Source organism: Buteo buteo, chromosome Z (genome assembly GCF_964188355.1).
Source record: "Buteo buteo chromosome Z, bButBut1.hap1.1, whole genome shotgun sequence".
Taxonomy (NCBI): Eukaryota; Metazoa; Chordata; class Aves; order Accipitriformes; family Accipitridae; genus Buteo; species Buteo buteo.
Window position 1 is genome coordinate 41,764,713 of NC_134204.1, and position 23,258 is coordinate 41,787,970.

A 23,258-nucleotide genomic window follows, 5' to 3' on the forward strand; every position below is an offset into this window, starting at 1 on the left:
AAAGTGTCATATTAAAGCCTGTTGACCAGCTTCATGTTTCCTGCTCATAGAACTCAAGCCAACAATCCATGCCAGACTGCAGTTAGCTAATTCAAAAAGAACTTGCAAAAACCATTACACAAACCAAGAGATGAAAATCTGAGCCTTTTTATTGTCCTGATGCAAACAAATATGTTACCAAAATTAAAACACATCAGACAGATTTTGTATTGTTTTCAAAGCCTTGGGAGTAGGATTCATAGTAGAAGAAAGATGAAGGACATAGGTAATCAGGTATTTTAGAACAATTGTTTTCTGGCTGCAAAATCGCTGTGACCTTCAGGACTCCCTGGCCAAAGCAGCATTACAACTGCCTTACTGACTTCACTAGCCATTAAGGAACTGGCAGGAGAGTGTTTACTGTTTCCACAGGCACTGACCCTATCTACAAGTACACCGAGTAACCAAGAAGTTGATCAGCCAAACTACTGTGCATGCCTACAACTTATCATCCAAGTCTAGACATAATGCATCTCAGAAAACAATACAATGGGCACATCAGCCACCACATCTGTATTAGAGGAAAGGTGGTAGCCCTACCTTATTATGAGACCACCTCACTCCATTAAAAAACTGTTTTTCACTTGCTTGTAACATTGCCAAGATGCAATGATTTCAGCTCAGACTTTCCATGCTGGGTCCTTGCTTCAGGCTTGTTTTGGAAGATTTAAGCCAAAACAGTTCCATCATTTCCGAGAACAAGGCTAAGAAAAAAGGTTTTATTTTGCCCCTATTTAAAAAATTCTTTGAAAAGCTTGGGCACTCCTAGGCTTTGGAGTCGGAACATGAAAAGTGTCAGGGTTTGGTCTTTGTGCCAGAACTGTGCTTTCTGTCAAGTCATTAGTTTTTGAAAACCTAAAATTTGTAAGAACTCAGACAAACAGGGCAAACGGTCTGGGACATGGACAGGATTAGAGGGAAAAAAATTGGACTGTCCAGAGCTGAGGAATAAGATAGGGAATGGGGCGGGGGGGATGACAGGGAAGGGGAGGGTGTGCGGAATTGCTGCCTACAGGGCAGGATAGATAAGACAAAGATGCATCAGTGAGGAGGCAAAAGACACAAGGACAGGTTGGAGGAGACAGGACAAGAAAGGTCAAGCTTCAGCGAGGTTGTTTCTGTCATGTTTCTTTATACTGCCTCTCCCTCCAGAGACTGAAGTGTAATCCCTGACTTGCTGGTTCCCACCACTCCTTGCTGTCAGGCGAAACATGCTCTGATGCTCCTCTACCTCTGGCCTTCAAAGAAGACAGCTGCTGAAATGAGCGTTCCTTGTCAGCTATTTCACTAGGTCCTAGGCAGACACATCTTTACAGATAACTAACCTAAGTGTTTATACAATGCTTTATACACAGTGCTCCTTTATTTCCTTCTGTTGGCTTGGAAAAGAAGAAACAAATAAAATAAAGCACAAAAGGACCTTTTAAATTATTAAGGTTGAAGAGTTGGGCATGAGATTGCAAGGAAAAGCCAGAATCGGGTTCACTGTTCAACTTCATTCAAGCCTGCCTGTGAATATTACAAGCAAACATCTGGTAACTACACCTGTCTTTCACCCTTGCCTTATGGCAAGCAGACACACTTAAACTTTGGCATCATTTGTCTTTCATATGCTACCTTCTCAGCTGTAAACATATCTTGATATACTTTTCCATAATAACATGGACTTCAGGACTTCACCCATTGTCTTCCATCTACTATTTGTCTAAGGAAAACTTATAAACTGATGGTGTATATACACAGCCATCATGAAAACCATAAAAAAGTTATACAAAGTTTAGCACATTATAGCTTGCGCATGATTTATTATGTACCAATGGCATCTACTACATATGCAAAACTGCAACTTAAACCCTACTCTAAACCTAATTTAATTTTCCAATCCAGGAAAAAAGACAGTGTGAAAAAATAGGTTTAAAAAAGGCTAAGGTAGAACTTCACACCCCACCTCACCGCCAAATACATAGTTATTTGGCTAAGGGGTGTTTGAATTATGATATGCTGAACACATGCCAAGTTCTCTAAAGCTCAATAAATCTCACTTTTTGTGATATTTGAGAAATGCCTCCTCAACAGAATCATTTTGCAACTTGTTTCCATGGGAAAGAAGGCTTTCCCATCACAAGACCTGAAGGACCCACTGAAGGTTTTTGAGAATTGCCAGAGGCCAACAAACCCTCCTGCTGCAGAGCATTGGGTTTCTTCCCTGCTGCAGACCTTCGGGCTCAGAAGCAGTGAGGATATTCCCTTGACTTCTTTATTTCCCTCTGTGCTGCTTTCCCCATCTGTTACTGCCTACAGACAGACTGGTAACTACAGACATGAAAGCTGCAATTCATGAAAAGATTTCCATCCCAGGCAAGTTTCTTCACAAGTGTTTTAGATATACTAATTTCTAGGAAAACATAAAAATAGTTCCTCATAAATTCATATGGGAAAAGATTTTCCATGTAAATGTCAGATGCTAAAAAATCTGCCACCTACAAGGCTGTAAACCATTTTTAACAGTCATGCTCAGCTGTCATCACTACTCATACAGTGTATTACGTTATACAAGCTACTGAACCTTTTTGGAATTAATAAAGAAATACGTAAACAGGAGATGGCAAAAGTATGTTATGAGCTTGCCTTTTTAACCAATACCTTTTCATGATTAAAAAAAAAAGAGAAAAATACTTTTCTGCAAGTATTTTGGGATGATAATATGAGAGACTTTTCTATCATGCACTTGCTGGGCAGTAATAAAATTATTTTTTCTATATCAGTTGAAAAGGAATTAGAAATTCTATTATGTTTAATGCATTAAAAAACATACATAAAAATCACATCAATTTTTTAAGGTATCAGATCTCTGAGAGAAAACACTAGCCAACAATTAGGACTGAAATTCTCAGCGTAAATTTCCCTTTTAACACAGTTAGGCAACTTTTTTTTCCGGTCAACTTTTTCTTTTACAGTGTATTTACTTCAAAGAAAACCACTTTTTTTTTTTTTCCAGAAGAGTTAAGCTCAATAACTACTGCCATTTGAAAAATTACTTTATAGTGGGGAAAATGCTTAAGATGTTTGTCTGTAATTTAGAAATACTTGAGTTACAAGACAAGCTTTCATTCATATGTTCACAGTACTACTGCGCTTTGAAAAAAGGCTGGATTTATCTCAGTGTCATCAGGTAGCGATCCATCTGGTCCTCCTTAGATGACCCACAGATAGTGAAAACCCATTACAGCAATCAGGATAACTGCAGAAGCAGCACCTACACAAATGTGTGTAAAAGTCAGTCTTTGTAAAAAGAGTGGAGCTGAGGAATAACAGCAGCTTGAGAACTTACTCAAGAGGTGATGTGAAATATTTTGTTATTCTTATTAACTTGCTGAGATAATGAAGTGACCTATCCAACCAGACATTACAAATACTTCAAGTCCATTCCTCTAAATTACACTGACTTCTGGTTTTGTATTTTAACCCAGTGGTTGAGTTTAGGAAAATAGGATCAGCTCCCCATTTTGACCAGAACTTACGAGTACTGACTTTTTAGATTAATTAAAATCTGTAACTGAGTACAGTGATGAGAATCACACAGGAAACAAACAAACAAAAAAGACTGAACATGGAGCCTGCTGAGAAACCAAAACACAACCAGCTCTCATTGGAGCTCCTCAGGTGAAATCTCCACAAACAGTACAACTACAGTTGAGGACACCAGAGCAACACTGCCCCATTTCTGGTAGGAAGACCCTTTATCGGGGCTCCCATGGGAGCCAGGCTCTGAAGAAATACTCCACTCCCCACTGTACTGCCTGGGGAACTCTATTTCACTTTGCAGGTATAACTCACTTAGAATTACAGATAACAAAGAACTTTGGGAGGAGAAGGCAAGGAAAATCTCCATCCAGAATTCAGCAGATTTGAAGACCTGGCTCTTACCTTGCAAGGCATGGGCTTTTTGAAGGAGATTTCAGCTTGAGTCCAAACTCCCTTTGGAGAGTCCAAGACAGACCAGATTTTCTCTTGAACAACATGATTCTCCTCAAAGATATAAACAGCAAGAGTGCCACTCATTTTGAAAAACCCATATAAGGCATAATAAAAACGCAGACAAAACTGCAAGTTTCCTGGCAGGGTTGGGCCATACAGACGTCCAAGGTACCCAGGCTGTGATGTAAACTTTGTGTTCGCCAACAAGTAATAACCTGCAAGACAGTGCAATTATTGAGTACTTCTAATACACACTTAGCACAGCTGATTTGCTATTAAAGCAGCTTCCATTATTGCATCAGGCTTTGGTTATAAAAACAGTTGCTACTGGCAGGAAACAGATTATCACACTCTGTTTGAAAGGAAACAAGAATTTTTCTAAAAGCATCCCAGCTACTTCAAGCTAAACTGGCACATGGCTAAGTTACCAGAAATAAGCACTTTTCAAATTTACAGTGAAAAATTCTCTGGCCTGCTGGCCTCACTGGAAACCTGGTACCACTCCAAGACTGAAGAATGAAGGATGGGGCATAAGGCCTCTTATTGCCTGCACCAAGTGTAAAGAGGTGAGACTTTTGCACATATGATTAAGAACCATGAATACTCTACACAGAGATGTGTGAGTTTCAGAATTTATTATCAGGCCTTTCACTACATGCCTTCACTACACAACATTTCACATTTTTCCCTTAAAAATACCAACTATCATAATCCTAGAAGAGCTAAGAGCCCACCAGTCCTCTATATTAAAAGCAATGGGTTAAGCTACTATTGTATTTGCTTGCAAATTTTTGTGGAATCTTCCCTTCAGTGACTACAGATCAGTATAGTGAAGATACTCTGATTTTTGGCCTTGAGTGACTATTCAATAGGTGACTTTCCCCCTTTACATGTGGGGAGGCACAGCCAGAGTCCCAGATAGGACAGAACAGCATACACTGATTTTTAATGGCACGGAGTTGCAGTGAGGCAATCCAAAGAGTGTGCTGATGACATTATTTAACAGCGTGAACAATGATACAACAGGTTAACCTTTATATCCAGTTTGACTCTGCTAGTGAAAAGGAATTCTGATTTACCAAATCCCGTAGTGTGATCTCCTGCTCTATACACGTTACGCTTCACTTTCACTCTGCTCCATCCTGGGCCATCTTTGTGATCCTGGTAAAAATTACACAGATCTTCCTCAAAATTGCAGCCTGCCTCAGCAGGATTGAAAGGAGGTCCTAAAAGATAGATGCATATGTTCTGTTAGGAAGAGCACAGTATAATAAGCATAGGTATTTGAAGCACAAGGATGCCAAAAAATACTCTATTTCATCTTTCTTTGCATTACAGAAGATAAGCATGTGCAAAGATATTACACATACATACGCAATATTATTGTGATAATATCAAACTATCAATTTTCTATCGCAAGTGGGTGTTATTTTCTTACATTTTTGCTAGAGCTGGGAGGAAACCTCCTTCACAGTCCCTATAAAACATAAATAAGCTACAGATATTAAGAGAAGATTCCTCCTTCAGGACATAATGCACAAAGACATTCACATGATTTGTTTTCACCCTCCTCCTTCATTCAAAAGATATTTGGACAAAATGAGCATGAGTGTGCAAGTGTGTGCACATGGGTGTGATATTTTCATTTCAGTTTCCAAGGGGATAACCTTCTAACATCAACGTTTAATATTATTTTAAAGAACACTTTTTAAAAACCCTTTTGTAGTCACGTGTAACGTGTGTGCATATGCATGCCATAAGTGTGTAAGTCAAATAGCTTTCGGTTCATGTACTGCCTCATGGCTACTGACCTCTGGAGCTATGCCTCACTCATTTTAGCACTGCAGCAAAGAAAGCTGAACTGTTTATAGTGAGGTTGATTAAAAGCTAAGCTAAGCTCCCCAGCCCTGCTGATGGCTCCCTCTTGACCTGCGATGTGGAATTCATGGGACAGGATTTGCTTTAGTCTGAAAAAATCCTGCTGGTGAATGGGTGCTTTTAAGTAAAACATTTCTACTTCTTCAAAAGCCTCATCAGTCACTCTTACCAGGTGCTGGGGGAAGGAGGGGCACAACCCAAAGCCATCATGCAATTTTTGGCTACGTCAGGAGCCAGGACCCTGTGAGCATCACTCTACGGCAGCATGCATGACCCTTCTGCATGGAGGCTAAGAGGGGCTTCCTGGCAAGGGCAGGGACGCAGGTGATCAGCTTCAGGAGAAGGAAAATCTTGGCACTGGAGACATGCCTGTGGTCTTTTCAGCCTCAAATAAGCCAGATCTAAGCACTGCCCATGTCTCTTTCTCTGCCTACAGAGAAAAAGGAGGCAGCCCTGGCCTCCCTCCACTGCTTTCCCAGCTAAAGCAAACACAGTTGGAGCAATACCAGGTCCATGCAGCATTAAAGATTCACCCTTTGGTAAGAAAGTTTAATACTCTGGTACCTTTTCCCTCAGTTTGGCTAACATTGAGACCTTTGTTGACACAAAGTTCCAGAAAAATAAGGAAAAAAATCAATGCTGTAATATACACTGCTGTGGCTGACTACAAGAATGAAGATCTCTTGCCTTATAACATCTCTACATAAAACAATTGAAGATGGAAATAGGTCATAAGTCTGAAGGATTAACCAGCTTTGTTGTGGTTCAACAAAATATAAAGCAAATGATTGGCATTCATTTCTCAAACAGAAAAAAAACCCCTGAAATTCAGGGGTTCAAATTCAGAGTTATTAGGCAAAGGTCTAGCTGAACCTATCAAAGTTACCGGTCGGAGCAGATCTGAACATGGGCCATGATAGCAAGACTAAATCAGGGTTAGGGCAGAAAATACTATAACATTAATCACACACCTCAACACATATAAGCCATCTGAAAATTAAAATGGAAAACACAGATGAGCACACAGCTCCATTCCATGGCGTACTGCAAACATAACTCAGGACTTTTGTTGCAAAACAAAGCAAAACCAGAACAGGCATTGAGGAGTTAATGAAACTACTAGATTTACTCAGCCAAGAGTCATGGATTAGTAACATATCTGGAATCTACCTCCTATTGATACTTGAGCAGTATCAGGTAAAGCTAGCAGAGACTCCAAGCAGATACAAAAGGGCAAAAACTCTCTTTCTCCTTGATCACTTCAAAACATTAGCCAAAAATTCAAACTTGAGACTAAAAGAATGGATGGACTCAGTGGGAAACCACTAATCTACTTTTGCCTATTGCTTAGTGTTACAGTAAAACCCAAGCAACCAGTACACAGCTATTTAAGAGGCTGCATTCACAAATGATAAAGTCCTTCGTCCCAAGTGCCTCTACAGCAGAGGTCACGTGGATTCAGCTGACTTCTGCTGCTGTGAAAACCTAATAAAATCCTGACAGATGCGCCACTCTGAGATGAATAATACCTCCTGGAAGAGTGAAGACAGGAAAGCAAGGCTCCTGTTTTGGCTCTGAAGAACACCTCAGGGCATGTGGCATGGAAGAAGATATTCCCTACATTGGCAATAATGAAAAGGCCAGGACATTTTCTTCCTCATACCATTACACCTGGGGAAATCCCCCTCTATTTCCATGACAGGCCTGCAAGTGGTAACTTGTTCAAAAGCTGGGGTGATGTAAATAAAGCATTCAGTCCAGTGCTCCTGTTGCAGATCCCTGGGGCAAGGTCTTTGGAAAGGAAGCATTAAGGACTGGTTTCTGGATCAAACAAATGGCATTAGTGTTTATCTGCTGTTTTGTTGCCAGGAGGAAGAGGAGCTCAATTGTGCTGGTCCGATGAGAAGGTAGCATCTGCACATCACTACCAAATATTGCAAGTACTGACAGATGGTTCAGAGGGGCAAAGCAAAGAGGGAAAATAAGGAAGGTAAATAGCAGTAAGAACTCATACCTGTCTGATTGCTGCAGTAAACCGGAGAGAAAGAAATGTCATCAAGGGCAACATAACCTCCCTTGGCACTATTGAAAGCAACTTCAAATATTACCTGGAAATTATAATTGTTTGTTATTCATCTACCATATACACAACAATAATTTTGATACACATCTTCATATTACAGAATTCTGATCAGATGTCCCAGACAGACTCCAGGGCATCTCAGATAGCACTGCAGGTGTTAGGACAAATTAAATTATATCACTTATTAAGGATATACATCAGAGCCTGACCCTGGCACCAGATCTTTGCCCACTCAAGGTCAATAGAAAATTAAGGGGAACATAGCTCTTCTGCTGCTTTATGAAGCAGCAGTTTTAAAGATGCAGTAAGGCTACTGTCATGATACCATACAAAGCCAGTATTCAGGGTCATCAGTCTGTATTGACTAGAACTCCAAAGCTGCCTAAATATTACTGTGTCTAGAATCTAGCTGGATCAAGAGCGAAACCAAACTGTATGGATTACTCTGCTGTTACAATATTAATTGTTACTGTTTTCTCTAAACATCCTCAGACACTGAAACCCATGCTTTGGCATCAGCTGGCAGGGAAGATATCCTTTAAAAAATTTAGTTAAGATAAGAACCAAAAAGCTATTGCTGTGTTTTGTTTACCACAAAAATCAAACAACGTTTGTACTTAGCCATTCCCAGTGGACATCACTTCCTCAAGTAAGTGGAGGACAGTCTATAACTCTTGCGGAAGTGTCTTAAAATTTCTCTTAAGTAACAAAGCTCTGAGTTACAGGAAAACTTTGAGAAAAGGTCTGAATCGCAGGCAACCCCAGGGACAAAACAAGGATATAAGGACAGATGCTTCCAGAGCGAGATCCTGTTCAGTGAAAGCAATGCCTGTGATGTCTCGCCTAGGGATGGAAGCCAAACTAGTAGAGCTGTGAAAGAATCCCAAGCGATCTCCTTTAGCCAGATGAAACAAAGAGGAAGACCTTCTTTGAAGCAACAGAAGAAATTATATGCAAGGTTTAATCTTATTTCTATAAAGCGATCTCTAAAATAGTGACTCTGTTGGATTACATAAAAATTCCTGGAATAGAATAAAGGCCCATCTAGCCCAGTGTCCTCTTTCCAACAGAGGTCACCTGCAGAAAGAACTGAAGACAATGACAAGTTATCAGTTCTTCCTCCCTCACATTGCATTCCTGATGGATTCTTTCTTTCCCATTAATTTGTCTAATAGTTTTTTTAACTGATCAGAATAATGGTATCCATAGTACGCTGTGGAAGCGAATTCTACAGTTATGTGATATAGGAAAAAATTGTCCCTTTGTTTTATTTTAAAACAGATACCTGGTAATTAAGAATTTGGAACAGCAAGATAAACTATGAGAAAAAGGGAACGGTTAATCTTTTCTGTGTCATTCACAATTTTTATGAACCTCTACCATATTCTATTTCAGTCACTTTTTCTACAGGCTGAAAAGTGTTATTTCATTAACATAACTTCTCCATACTTTTGATTATCCCCATCTCCCTCTTGTAGTTCTAGGATATTCTTTTTTAACTGAAAGGGTTGGAGCTGCACACTCTGCTGAACACAGGGTTACCCTGTGCATTCATCCAGTGGTACAACATCCTCTGTTATGCGATTTATTCCAGTATAGTTTCCAACATTCTGGATGGTTTTATGAATGCCACTAAGAACTGAGAGGATATTTTCACAAAACTAACCACAGTAATGCCAAGCTCATTAATTAATTTCCATCTATAGTGCTAGGACTGTTTTTTCCCTTCCATGTTACTTTATTAAATAAGTAATTCACTTACTTATCATTCAGTATTATGAGACGTTATCAGACCTAATCTCCTTTCCCATACCATTTGAAGTCTGACAATTCAAGTGGATGACTTGGTCAATGACTTTACAGAGTATAAAAGGACTATGCAACATCTGATGAAAATTAGCTTTACCCCTAATAATTCCTGAAAATCTGCAGGCTTACAGTGAATTAAAAAAAATAACTTATGTGGAGTTAAAGCAAGTAGAATGAAAGCTGATTTATTTGTAATCCTAGTATTAGAAGTGTGTATATATATATATATAGGTATAAAGTGTGTCTGTGTGTATATATATATATAAAATCACATATATATGTATAAAATATATATCATATATTTGTATACATGTAAGTATATATGTGTATATATAATATATAAACACTGTTTATTTCAATCTTCTGATATTTATATATGTATTATAGAAAAGAATATATATTTTACATATATATAAAGATACAATGTATATATGCATGTATGTATATATACTATACATACACACACACACATTTTTATACATATGTATGTGTGTGTATATATCTTTTTTAATACATACATATATATATAAAATGTATATTCTAAGATTTGGCATTTTTTTCAGTAAACACTAGGGAATAAAGCATTCAATTTGTTTCTGATACTCTTGAAATTAATTATAGTAACCATAGGAGCTGATTTTCACACCTAAGGACTACTGTACTACTAGGACCCAAGTTTGGACTCTTATCTTGTGAAAGCACAAAAAGACTGAATTGCAGGGTTGTACAAGGTAGAGAATAGAGCTCGAATATTTTTTTAATTTTTATTCTGTAGTGGGAGGCATGCATTATTTTATGGTACTCAGCATCCTCAAAAATGGATCATCGAGTCACAGAAATATGGGACTGAGAGAGCACCAACATTATTTAGTAGGAACTGAAAGACCTCACATATGTAGGACTCTACAACCTCCCAAGGTATTCTGATCAAGCACTTCACCACCTGACTTGATCTTTGCTGAAAATCAAGCACCAGTATGGAAGGTGGTACCTCCTTGACGCTTATACAGTGGACAAAGGAAACAACAGATCACCAGCAACTTTATAACCATCTTTCAGATACTGGACAGCCACTGCCATGTTCCTGACTTAGCCTGAGTCAGCACTGTTGCCTGATGCAACCTGAAGTCGTAGCTGGCCTGTACAGGAACGATTGCTTTACCTCCATGGGGTATGGCGCATTGAAGTCAACTTCTGCTAGCGCCCAGTCCGCGCTCAGTGCACTGTCTGTTTTCCAGATCTCTTCATAAAAGCCACTCGTGTCTCTCAAGTAAACAGTAAAAACAATGCTACTCTCCTGCTTAAGTTGATAATAAAAAGATAAGCAGCCAGACATTGGGGCTGTGGTCTTCGGTGAGATTAGCTGGGCCACTTCCTGAAAATGTTTGACGTAAACAGAGTCCACATACATGTAGTGACCTAAAAGTATAAAAGAAACTTGGTATAAGGACACTCTTTAATGAACACCACTTACAAGAAGTACCAGGAGATGGGCAGGGACTAGACATGTATCTCTACAACCTGGACAACAATGGTTGATTCCTAGGAAATTTTAGTAATTCTAAGAGGTTTTTTTTTTCTCCTTTCCTCCTATGTACAACCCAAGTTGTTTGGCTAAGATACGACTGGCAAAACAGTCGGTCTCAGGTCTTTCTTAAGTCTTTACTCAAGACCTTTATATTCAAGAAAGCAAAAACTCTCTGAATTTTGAGAGCCCTTCATAAATGGAAAAATGTGTTACAATTGAGTGAATACCCTGCCTCCCAACAGCTCAGTATAGTATTTAGTCTTTTTCCAAGTGCAACTTTTACTGAGGCAACCCAAATTAATGAACAAGACTGTAAATAAGCTGTGTGTTTCCTCACATTTTCCTCACATGAACACTCAGCAGTTCATTTAATATATCAAATGAATTGGCAAATAACCTTTATTCTGCACATTTCATTGCTTGTATAATTCTGCTTGGTCTATCTAGGATTTGGTTTCTAAATGTTTTATCTTTACTGAATAGACTGTTTTTTTGTAAAATCCTTAAAAAAGACTTTTGGGAGATGTTAATAAACAGAAAAATGCATTACAGGTGAGTAGACTCCCTCCCCCTCAACAGCCAGTATGACCTGCAGGATTTTCAAAGGGTACAGCTTCTCAGACTTTGATTTTGGGAGAGCTATCTCGATTTAAATGGGACACATCCACCTGCATGGATATGCTGTGCATGTGTAGTTTTTCTTCTTCTACACTCCCAGAAACACAGCATCAAACAGTATCAGTTGATGAATGGAAAAATGGTTCTTCACAAGTAGAAAACTTAGAGGAGAATGAAGTGTCAAACTGACAGACTACTTCAGCATGGACACTGCAAACTGTGCCGTTAGGTTTGTATCTACACCACTACGTTAATTAGCCAATAGTGTTCTCAAACATGGAGATATCACTTCTTGCTTCACTCCAGTGGAAGGAGGGGAAAGGGCTTGCTTGGCTGTAGTCTCCTCCAGCCTGCCCACTGTCAGGGGACTGGTGACTCTTCAGCGGTACTTGCCTGAGAAGTTCTGGGCTTCATTTTTGCTTTGCAGTTCTACCACGCTTCATTGCTTAATTATGATCTCCTTAGCTGATGTGCCTTCATAGCACACTTCTTGCAAAGAGAAGGCTCTTCTGTGACTTTTGGCTTCTTGGGGTCTTCTCAGTCAATGGTCAGCAGTGAGGGTTTGGTGTGAAAAAGGAAACACTGTGGCTACAAGAAAACAGATCCCTCCCAGTTGGCGATGTTTCCTATCACATTCAGTACTTTATTTAATAGGTAGAGCCACTGTCTGCTGTTGAAGTTGTGCTGAATTAAACTTCCATCAAAATTTCACCAGCATTTAGGTGCCATGGGGTGATGCAGGGCTGGACTGACACTCTGTACTCAACTCACACAATTGTGAAATAAATGAAAAGACACAGCAGTGTGAGTTAAGGAAAGAGGATCAACCCTGCTTTTCATGACACAATTCCCTGCACCATCACAAGCGTCACGTTGTCTGAGACGCACAGTGTGCTGCAGCAGCCAGATCTCCTGACCATCACCTGCTGTGGTACTTCATGCAACACTACATCAAAGGCTAAGCTATCCCCCAACCCTTCTCTATGACTATGTAAAACGTGCTCCTCTCAACAAGGTGGCCAGGACAAGTATTTCACACATGGAAGGTGCTGAAAATCCTCTAAGTCTTTACAGCATTCTGCCTCCAACGGACTGTATTAACAGCACCACATTTGACTGAAACAAACAAAACTCCGAAACTGTGCAATTTAACCTGAGATTCTCCAAACATGTTTCAATCCTTTAGCTTTCCTGCTCAACTCTCCTAATAGCCACTGGAAGGAAAACCCCTGCCATATGTACAGAGCAGCAGTACAAGATTTTAAAGCTCACTGTGGCCCATACTTTTGGAATCCACAGAAAGATCAATTTTCCCCCTTTCTGTCCAAAATTTTATCCTTATTTTGAGCACTTTTGAAGCCTAGCATAACAACTTTATTATAAAGCTTACATGAAACTTCGTGTGAACTTCTGAAAATTCCCCCCATCTTTTTCTAGTCCTTTTTTTCACATAAGTAATTCTTACCCCACCCAGCGCCTGGAGAAAAGAAACAACTCACATCATAATTTGCAGTGTAACAGTCACAGGTGGATCACAGACTCAAATTTTCCACTATAGTTCTGTTCTACATTTGTTGCTTACCCAGTTCACTGTTAAGTGTGTGGTCTTTGGGCAGGATAGACTGAGAATTGCGAATGTTCCCTCCACCAACAAACCAGTTGACATTGGGGTTCCAGCGGTTCACAAAGCCACAAAGATGATTTTCTTCAAAGTCACATTCTGCAATTGCAGACATCACCAGCTGAGTGCACACATTTCATTACAGAAACTGGAAGAGAAGCTATTGCTAAGCACTGGCCTCACTTTACATATGGCAGTGCAGATAACACCTGTATTTATAAAACTGGATGCAACAATTAACAGCTTATAATAAATGGAAGCAAACTTAGCCACAATTTTTGATCAATTTCTGATAAAATTTTCCTTTCCATCCTGTTCGGTCCACTCTATCTTTTCATTATTTGGCAATATAGGGCTGCTGTAATTTAGAATCAAATAAAATTAATGTAAAATATACCACTTTGTAGTATTCAATAGTCAGAGCAGAACTTCCACCTATAAATCAGGGATGGCTAGAAGTGAAGCAGGAGTAGTGTTTCATAGCGGTAGTGAGACTGCTGTGTTTCCTTCACAGAGTCAAAGTATTGTGACAATTCGGTTGGACTCCACCAGAACTCCCTAGAAATGCAAAGGTCTCCCGGCCTCCTAGCCACTGAGATTTTTGAACTTCATTAGCTGTTTTTGGCAAATGTCATGAGCAAATGGCTGTAGGTGTAAATATCAACAGAGTTTTGACTCTGCAGCCAGGAAGATGTCACTGTAAGGAAACATGAGCAGGCAGACAGCAGAAATAATGTCACAGCTGTTACTTTTAATATTTGCAGCCATCTAGTTTTGTGAAAATATAACACTTGTTCCTGCTTGAACAATAAATAGCTTTAGAATGAATTATTGTATGTGAAATGGCTACATATATCACAGAGATGGGTGAATAAAAACACGTATTAGTGTGTGCAACCTTAGCTTAAAAAATATCTATATCAAATATGGCAGCCTACTTCTCAATGAGGAAAAAGCCATTGTCTTTCCTCTAAACCCAGACCGTTAATTCAGTTTTAAAACTGCCAACAAGGCATTTTTTTCTCTGCAGAGAATATGAGAGCTGAGCAGACAGTACTTACCGATACAATATCCAGGAGTTATTTTAATTTCAAAAACTGCTATACTGGCAGATTTATCTTGTCTCATTTCACCTTCCAGTACAATCTGCAGAATATAAACCAAACTGTGAATTTCAGGGTTTCAGTATTTCTGTTATCACCCCGGACATTCAAACAGGACAAACAGGAGAACAAATTAAATGCATGTGGAGGGCTCATCACCCTTACAGTCAGGAGAGGTGCTTTTGCTGGAGGAGCTTGGCAGAATGCATTAAAGATGGAGTCAGTGCCCTTCCTCGAGCACAGGATGCACACTGAAGGACAATGAGGCAAGGCCAAAAAACCCCACACTTCACATAAGAGTACGGGGCCCCAGATTCCTCAGCTGTGGCTATACAGGACGTTCTCGTGAAGGACGCGATGTGGCGGGGTTTGGGTGGACGTACCCAGCTTCCGACTCCTCCCAGAAGGACGCAGAGGGCAGGGAGGAAGGAGGGCAGCTGCAGACCCGGGATCTGGGAGGTCCCGAATCTGCTCTGGGATGCCAGCAGCCCCGCGGGGCTGCCGTGAGGAGCGGTACCCTCACCGCACGGCTCAGCCGGCCGCCCCTGCCCATGGGCCGTGCCACACGTTCACTGGGAAGAGCACCGAACAGCTCGGGTCGCTGATTTTAGGGACAGAGGGGTCGACTGACTCACACCCTGCCAGCCCTAGAGGTGAAAGCCGAGAATAGGGCCCAAAAGGCGGTCCCCGTGCACCAGAAAGCCTGCGGCATCTTCCAAAAGCAGGCTTACCTTGTACTTCTTTGTGCTGTTCGTTAAATCTAAGCTAGCTATGAGCCAGCTGTCTGAAGGCTCCTCGGCTGACCACAGCAAACGGTCAAAGCTCTCTCCTTCCTGCCTCAGGTACAGGTTGAGCCTGGCGGGATCAGGTGAAGTCTCTGAAGTCGATGCTATCTGATAAATCAGTCTGACACAGCTCCACTCCTCAGAGTACAGCTCAGGGCTGGACAGCACTGCTTTCTCACCCTCATAAGATGTATCCACAGAAATGTAATGTCCTGGGAACAGACACGCATCAGAATAATAAATGTCAGAGGCTTTGCTTTTGCATTCCTGGATAAAAGTACTTATTTATAAAGGACTAGTTGTTCTGGGGCTAGGTCAGGAGATTCAGACCACCACTCATTCGTTAAGCAAGCCATTTAACCTTTTGATATCCCACCATACCCACACAAACATCACTTCACGTGTCTCGCAGCATTTTTAATGACAATTTTAAAATTATTTTAAATCTTCAGAGAAAGATGTTATATCAGTGTAAAGCAGATTATTAAGTAAGTATTGCCCTCCAGAACTGATAGCCTTGGACAGACGATTTGATTGACAAGATAATTTACACAGGCAGGAATATGCTGCAGGACTATTTAGTTGTTTTACAGATCAGAACTTTCTAACTTCATTTCTACACTTTAGATTTTAAAACAATACATAAAAAACACATCACAGCCAAAAACTTCTGAAGCATTTCTGGTTTCAAAGATGACGACTAGAAAGACACTCCTAAGTAGTAAAACTAACCTGTACAAATCTGCTGATTCAAAAAAGTGCTAAATGTAAAGCTACGTTTAAACACACCAGCACTCTCAATGGGATTATTTCAAAATTACTCTCTGGATGGATATTTTAGGAACAGGGCCTAAAACATAACCTTCTCTATAAAAACAAAAGAAAGGATGCGATGACAAGCTAAAAATGCACAAGGAGGCAAAAAAAAAAAAAAAAAAAAAAAGAAGCCAAAGAAACAATATGGAGAAAAAGGAGGCATCAATAAATAAATCAGAGCAAAACAGAAGCCTGGTCCTAGAGACTTTACTAACACTAAGTTTTTAATCAAAACTAAGATCAGGAGAGTAAAATGAGATACGGGAGTCACAGAAACCTGGAATGCAATGACAGAAACAAGTGAAACAGACAGACAAAGAAAATTAAAACAAAACAAAACAAAACAAAACAACAGAACAACAAAACAAGCTAGGGCATCCATGTCTGAAATATCATCCCACAGATGATCTGGAAAATGATCTTCCTAACCTAGTGGCAATATACATCAGACAAAACCCACTCCTGATACTAATTCTCAGCTGCTAGGCTGCAAGCAAGAGTTGGAAGAGCTATCAGGGACTGTGCCAAGTCAGTCCTTCACCCAGCAGCACATCACACCTATCCCCTTTAGCCCCCCCAAAGCATACATTTTTTCTTCTTTAACCTCGTTTCACTTGACCGCAGAGCCTGTTCTCAGTTTCCACACATATGTAAGCACTTGCTTAACTTGACACACTCTCCCCTCCCAAATCCTGCCTGAACCCTCCAACTCTACCAAGCCACCCTGGGGCTGCTTCCCAGGAGCTCTCCTATTGCCCTTTCACAAGTATTCTCTCCAATGTGAACAAAATCACCTGCATGGACAGCCACTGGCTCCCCAAAGCAAAGAGCAGGTACAGATCTTGTCTATGAGGTTCCCAAAGGCCTCTCCCACACCCCACTCCGGCAAGATGCCAGGAGCAGGCAGCAGCTCTGACAACACCTGATTCCTTGGACAGCGCATGTTACAGCATCCCACTGCATCTGCTCCCTCTCCCACCTGCAGACACTGTGCACAGCAACCCATTTGTACTGTACATTTTTGTTTAACAGATGTAAGATAAATGGTTGCTGCTTTCTAAGGGGGTAGATGCAGCCCTAAGCAGTGTAAGGGGCTGTGTAAAGACAGAAAAGCTGCATTTTCTTTCCCTTTTTAGGGAATGGAATTTTTTTTGCCTCTTACTGTAATTTCTCTTTATATCTACTGTGTCTGGTTTTAGTCTCTTGGAGGAATATAAAAAATCACTGGTTAAGTACAAGTTACTTGTTACTGCAGCAGCATATGAAAGAAAAATAAACACAGGAATAAATATTTTAAAATAGGCACCTAACGCGCCTGCCAAATACTTAATCTGCCACTTTGCAAAATGTAAGCGCATAAAACATCCATTTGCAAACCGGTATCAAGTTAGTTCACAAGAGTTAGCAGGCACAGCCTTTTTTTGCTGGCATGTTCTAGTCCAAGTTATGCATGTTTTTTCACATGCACGGAGGGTAGAAGGAAATTACCAAGGCTCTATCACAAGTTGAATGCTTCTCATACATTTGTTTTTAATCGATGTAAGTGGCAATATCCAGTTCAGGTGAATAATCTGTGGGTTTAGGCTAGTCTGAATTTGGATCGTTTTGCTTACAAAGAAACCTACAATTCAGAATCCATGCCTGGCAATTTCAGTGTAGATTTCAGTCCTATTTCTCTCTGCACTTCATGAGAAACCTCATAGGAAACTGAGCCTTCTTATAATATTCGGGTGGGGGTGGGGGTGTGTGTGATTTTGTGGGGGTTTTTTTCAGAAATAAATTAGTGTCAACATAGGAAAACACATTCACATGAAGACCTCAAATTACCAGCTATGAGGCTTAAATGACTGCCTGGCTTTAAGACTTAATTACAAGTAGACTAAGGTTCTTCTACAAAAATAGTGATTTAAAAGAAAACCTCTTAGATGTTCCAGTTGGGATGATTATGTTACTACAAACTTGACTCTGCGTTCTCTGTTTGCTGTACACTTGCTCTCATTTGGTCTGATTCCCCACTGATGTAACAGCAAAGATCATGAACTCTCTTTTTAATCGTTTTGGGGGGGGTTGCTTTTTTTATAATTTGACCTATTTGTTGAGTCTCCAGAAACAGAGTGTTCTCACCCCAAACCCGCTAGTCATTTTAGCATGTTCTGGAAGTTCAAATGTGTGATTGGCTCCACTAAAATCAATGGGAGCACTGATAGAGAGCTTTATGTGTAAGTTTAAATGCTTTGCTAATCAGGATCAGGGAGCCTGGCACTTTGCAGTATCAAGCACAGAAAATGCTAATGTTAAACTTCTTTCAAATGAATGCTGGCATTGACTAAATGGCCTTTATACTAAACTGTATTTCAGTAATAGCAACGACATGTGCTATTGCTGCAGAAAGGAAGGTCTCACAATGCAGACTTCAAGGACTGACACAGGGCAATTGTGAGAGAAAATCAATGCGAAGAGAGGGTTCCTTGGAGTAAAGAAGCAGACAACTTTCCACACTTGTTTGTGGGAGTAAACAGAAGGATATTTAGCAGTCTGTGGAGAATTTGATGAATGCACAGTGCTGTAGCCTCAAATCTCTCATTAAAAATACAACATACAGCTTCATTTTGCAGCATGCCACACCATTTTTTTCCTCAAAATCCTCCTCCTCCTCCAAATGCCAATAGCACTTAATTTATAGCAGTCATTCAGAAGTTATCAAGAGAGGGCTACTCCTCAGAATCACAGGAAAGCAAAAAAGCTAGTCACAAAATGCTAGGAAAAGCCTGATGACAGAAACACAAGCATACAATTTCTGGCAATTACTTGCTCAGGGGGCAGATGCAGCCTCAAACAGTGTAAGGGGCTGTGCAAATACAGGAATGCTGCACTCGCTTTCCAGCTTTAGGGAATGGCACGTTTTTTTGGCATTATGGTGAAGGCACCATACAAGCTTCTTCACAGACAACAAAAGCCAGAGACCGCTAACTACTTTTGATTACTAACAGCTAGCAGTTCCCTTGTGAAGGCAAACACCTAGAGCCAGGAGAAGAGATGGGAGAAAGGGGACTCTCAGATGTATTTTCCCTCACCACTCACTTACTACTCAGGCTGGAAAGTAATGAACTTTTTACCCATATTCCTATAATGACTTTTTACCTACTGTGTAACTTCACTGTCATCTCCTTGACAGCTGAATCAAACTGTACAGGACCAAGCACGTGTTCATTTTACATTCCTCCACTTCCAAGTAAAATATTGAGCCCAAGGGGGATTAGGACCCAGTGTTTCAAACCTATCCCTCCTCAATGCAACTATGCATTGTGGTGGTAAAACTCACAAAACGAGACCTTTAAAATCCGTCTGTGTGCATGTCTCTCATTTTGCTGCTCTAATAAGCAGTTCCATACAGAGTCTCTCTCAATTACAGTTGGTGATACGTTGACTCTATGAGTCATTCATCCAAATTTTCCAAATCTATATTTAATTTTTTTTATTCACTTACCACATAGGCATGAATACATCAGTCAGCAGTAATTATATTGTAATTGTACTGCTGGCTTAGGGGAAGGGGGGGGTTGAGATCAGCAATACTACTTTTTCCCCAAAAGAGTGCAGAAGCTACACTGATTGCTTTCTCTGTACGTAACACAAGATAAAATGGCAGACACTAGCTAATAAATTAAACCAAATTCCATTGACAAAATTAAGAAAAAGCAACTGGGATAACTAAAATCACCAGTTAGCTTTTCAATGATATATTTCCTCTGTAAAAATATGGAAGTGTAACCACAGACATGTTAGACCCTTTGTAGGGTTTATATCAGACACAGCTGTTCACTTAGTTCAGCAACAGTGCAGCTTTACAAAAAACCGCATATAAGCAGTAAGCTCCAAGAGAAACAGTATTAAGGAAATATGAAGCAGAAAAAGTTTGGGAATTTACATTTGATTAGGCATTCAATTATACGGAAAATCTGTGAGAAATGTCTTAAAGTTGCCAGTTATATTTGTATTTTCTCTGTACTTCCCATACAGAAACAGGAAAGAATATTACCAGGGTTTCTTAGGACAAAAATTGATCTACTGATGCTTTGTCTGGAATCTCAGTGTCTGGATTTCAGGCCATGGCTCTAGGTTTTTTTTTTTTTAAATATTGTACTGCCAAAAAAAAAAAAAAAAAAAAAAGGGCAGCCAAGCAGTTCATTTTTTAGGACATATTAAGCCTTCTTACATCTCCAGGACAAGTTAGTTAACAATATTAATGATACGGCCAGTGAGACATCATTTTGCAAGTGACGTTTGCACTTGGAAGCTATCCCTGTGTACAGACAAGGTTTAGATGAAGGTTCAGAGTTTGCGTTAAGAACATAGAAACTCTACTAGCTACCTCAAATGAGATTTTGGGTGAACCTAGGAGAAGGTTTGTGGCACAGGATAGGAAAGCTTCAGACTCACCACTCCACTTTTCATTCAATATCTTTTCAGTAGAAAGCAAACTTTTCAACTAAAGTGGACATTTTTTGCTAACAATTTCTCTTGAAAATCAGAACTGTGTGGATCAACGTTAAATTTGTCCTACCTATGAAAAGTTGAGGTTTTCTAAAGAAAATTCTTCTTCTAATCAGGAACAGTCACCATGCATTTTGGTAAGGCTTTTTGGAGGGATGAGGAAGAGTTGGAGGGTGAGGTGGGTTTTTTCCAAATTTTTTTGGGCAGTGTCTTGGGAGAGCAAAAAAATTGCACAAGCAAGTGACTTTTGAATTGGAGGGAAAAGTTTTGCCCTACAATTCCATGAAGAAAGTAAAAGTAAAAGATAGCCCCAAACCGATCAAACACACAAAAGCCTGCACAAATATTTCAGCTGGGCCAGCAATATTGTGCTGGGATTAGAAAATCAGCTTGAACTGCAACTATAGTGGCGATTTTTAATGAGAAGCCAAACAAATGCAGTTTGGACTACTTAAAGTCATCTTTCGGCCTACAAGCAGAGTGCTGTTATCGGAGCCGGAGGTCTCTGCAGCAAGTTTTGCTCCATGTAGCCTTAAAAGCTAGGCAGCATCACGGTAGTGGGCACTGAGCCTGAGCCCCAGCTCCCTGTGCCAGATACTGTGGTGCAGCTCCCAGCTGGCTGCAGGCTTCCCCTTGCTGCCCTCGCCTGCCTGCCACAGGGCAGGTCCCCTCTGGGCAGCCTTGGCCACAACGTCACCAAACCAGACGTGCATCAAGAGCCATCAAGAGCCACCGAGACCTCCTGTGCGAGCAAGGTCTCTCAGTAGCAGCAGTACATCCCAGGCAGCCGGAGAAAGCATCGCCTCTCGCCACCACTGCCGGCCTTGAGGAGGAGGTCTGTCCGTCACCCAGGCCCCTGGGGGGTCTGCCCCGTGCCCCCCTCACCAGCCTGATCGGGCAGACAGGGAAGTGCAGCAACAGCGGTCCACCCTTGCGAGAGTTGGTGGTTAAACGCTTCCCCTTGGTGCCCGGGAGACTTGGGGCAGCAGGTTCTCCCCCGGACGGACAGATGCATGCACAACGCGCACAGGGCTGAGCGACAAAGCCTGGCCCACGTTACTGAAGGTAGAGGCTCGGTCCGAGAACATCCAGGGTGGTGCCGTGATTAAAGCTACTTGAGCCCACAGGCCATAACTGGTGTTTTCATTCCCATCAAGCTGCAGATGACTTTATTCCTGGTAAGCCGTTAGATTCACACCAGAAGAACTGCACAGTACACACTAGGACCAATTAGCATTGTCATCATAGGAAAAAACTTTTTGGTCTTCCAACCTCCTTGTCTCCTCTGTGGTTTCTTAAAAGCAGCTCTGTGAAAATAGCTGAGGGATGGAGAAGCAGGAGGTGCTCTGTGCTCGTCTGCAGTGACTGACATGCACTGCTACTGTCAAGGCTCTTCCTCCTTTTGCATGTCTACAGGGGCACCTCAAGCCTAAAGCTGTCACCTTTCTGCAGCAAAAGCCTGTGGTCCTGCCTGGCCGCTGCCAGCCGCCCAAACCCCCCTCACTGCCCAGGCAGGCAGGGCACCTGAGGACCCCACTAAATCTGCCCCTGTGCTACGCAGCTTCTTTAGGGGGAACAATGGGGTTTCCAGGCAACTTTCCCAAAGCTGAGTAATATTTATTGAAAACAAAAGCATTTTGTAGAAAAGCACAGCCTCAGGCGACGAACACACAGGCAGTTCACCCAGGCAGTCAGGCACCTTCCCTCTGCTGGATGGACAGCCCTGGCAACAGGAGCTCCCCCAGCAGCTTTCTCTCTTACGCTCACCTTACTTCACAAACAGAGTCTCCCTCCAGGGACTGAGATTTATCATTTGACCCTTTGTTTGCCGCAGCCACCAGACCAGGCCAGAGGGCTCACGTTTCCCAAGATAGGGGATGGATCTTCAAAGGCTCCTTTCCCAGCGGAGGGCTTGGATTACATACCAGCTGCACCTCCTGCCCTGTCCTTTGGTCCCTGAGAAAGTTCAGAAATACAGCTGCTAGCAAGCTTGTCAAAAGCCATAAAAGTCATACAGTTAGCCCCAAAACACCCTGTGACTGCGGCATCTGGTGACAGCTACTAGCACGCTGGCAAAGCCTTCCAGCCTCGAGCTGTCTGCGTGCCTGTGGAAGTCTTGCAAAGGTCCAGCTTATGCTGCTGTTTTCTGCTTCTGATTTAGAGGAGTTGCTCCACCGCACTGGGGATGCTTGAACTTGTAAGAGCTTTTTGGCAACAACCAGGTCCTCTCCTTCCTCTCCCTCTTGAAGTCCCAAGATCCTTACATCAGGCACCAATTACCCCAGATCTTATGTTTGTTCCAAACACAAGCATGTGGGTTTGTTTTCTTTCACAATGACCTCACAGAGTTTTGTACACTTTGCAAGTTTTCTTTCTGCTTGTTCCAACCAACTCATCAGTCCCAGTGAGATGTTGTTCAGACTACTCAGTTCTCCTTTTCACACTGTTCATTACATAATTTTGACAACTTTTTATCTGCTGACACAAAGGCTGCCAGGTTCTTCTC

At 41.2% G+C, this 23,258-nt stretch overlaps 1 protein-coding gene across 2 annotated transcripts in view; it reads right to left on the reverse strand.

Moving 5' to 3' along the window:
* Positions 1-23,258, reverse strand: part of MAMDC2 (MAM domain containing 2) — a 63,882-nt gene that overhangs the window by 15,797 nt on the left and 24,827 nt on the right. For both annotated transcript variants that reach the window (XM_075020398.1, XM_075020399.1), the window contains exons 3-9: positions 15,389-15,654; positions 14,616-14,700; positions 13,516-13,653; positions 10,950-11,206; positions 7,910-8,003; positions 5,097-5,243; positions 3,967-4,232 (exon numbers count right to left, since the gene is read on the reverse strand). In XM_075020398.1, coding sequence (XP_074876499.1) covers positions 3,967-4,232; positions 5,097-5,243; positions 7,910-8,003; positions 10,950-11,206; positions 13,516-13,653; positions 14,616-14,700; positions 15,389-15,654 — 1,253 coding nt within the window. The remainder of the gene's footprint in view (positions 1-3,966; positions 4,233-5,096; positions 5,244-7,909; positions 8,004-10,949; positions 11,207-13,515; positions 13,654-14,615; positions 14,701-15,388; positions 15,655-23,258) is intronic.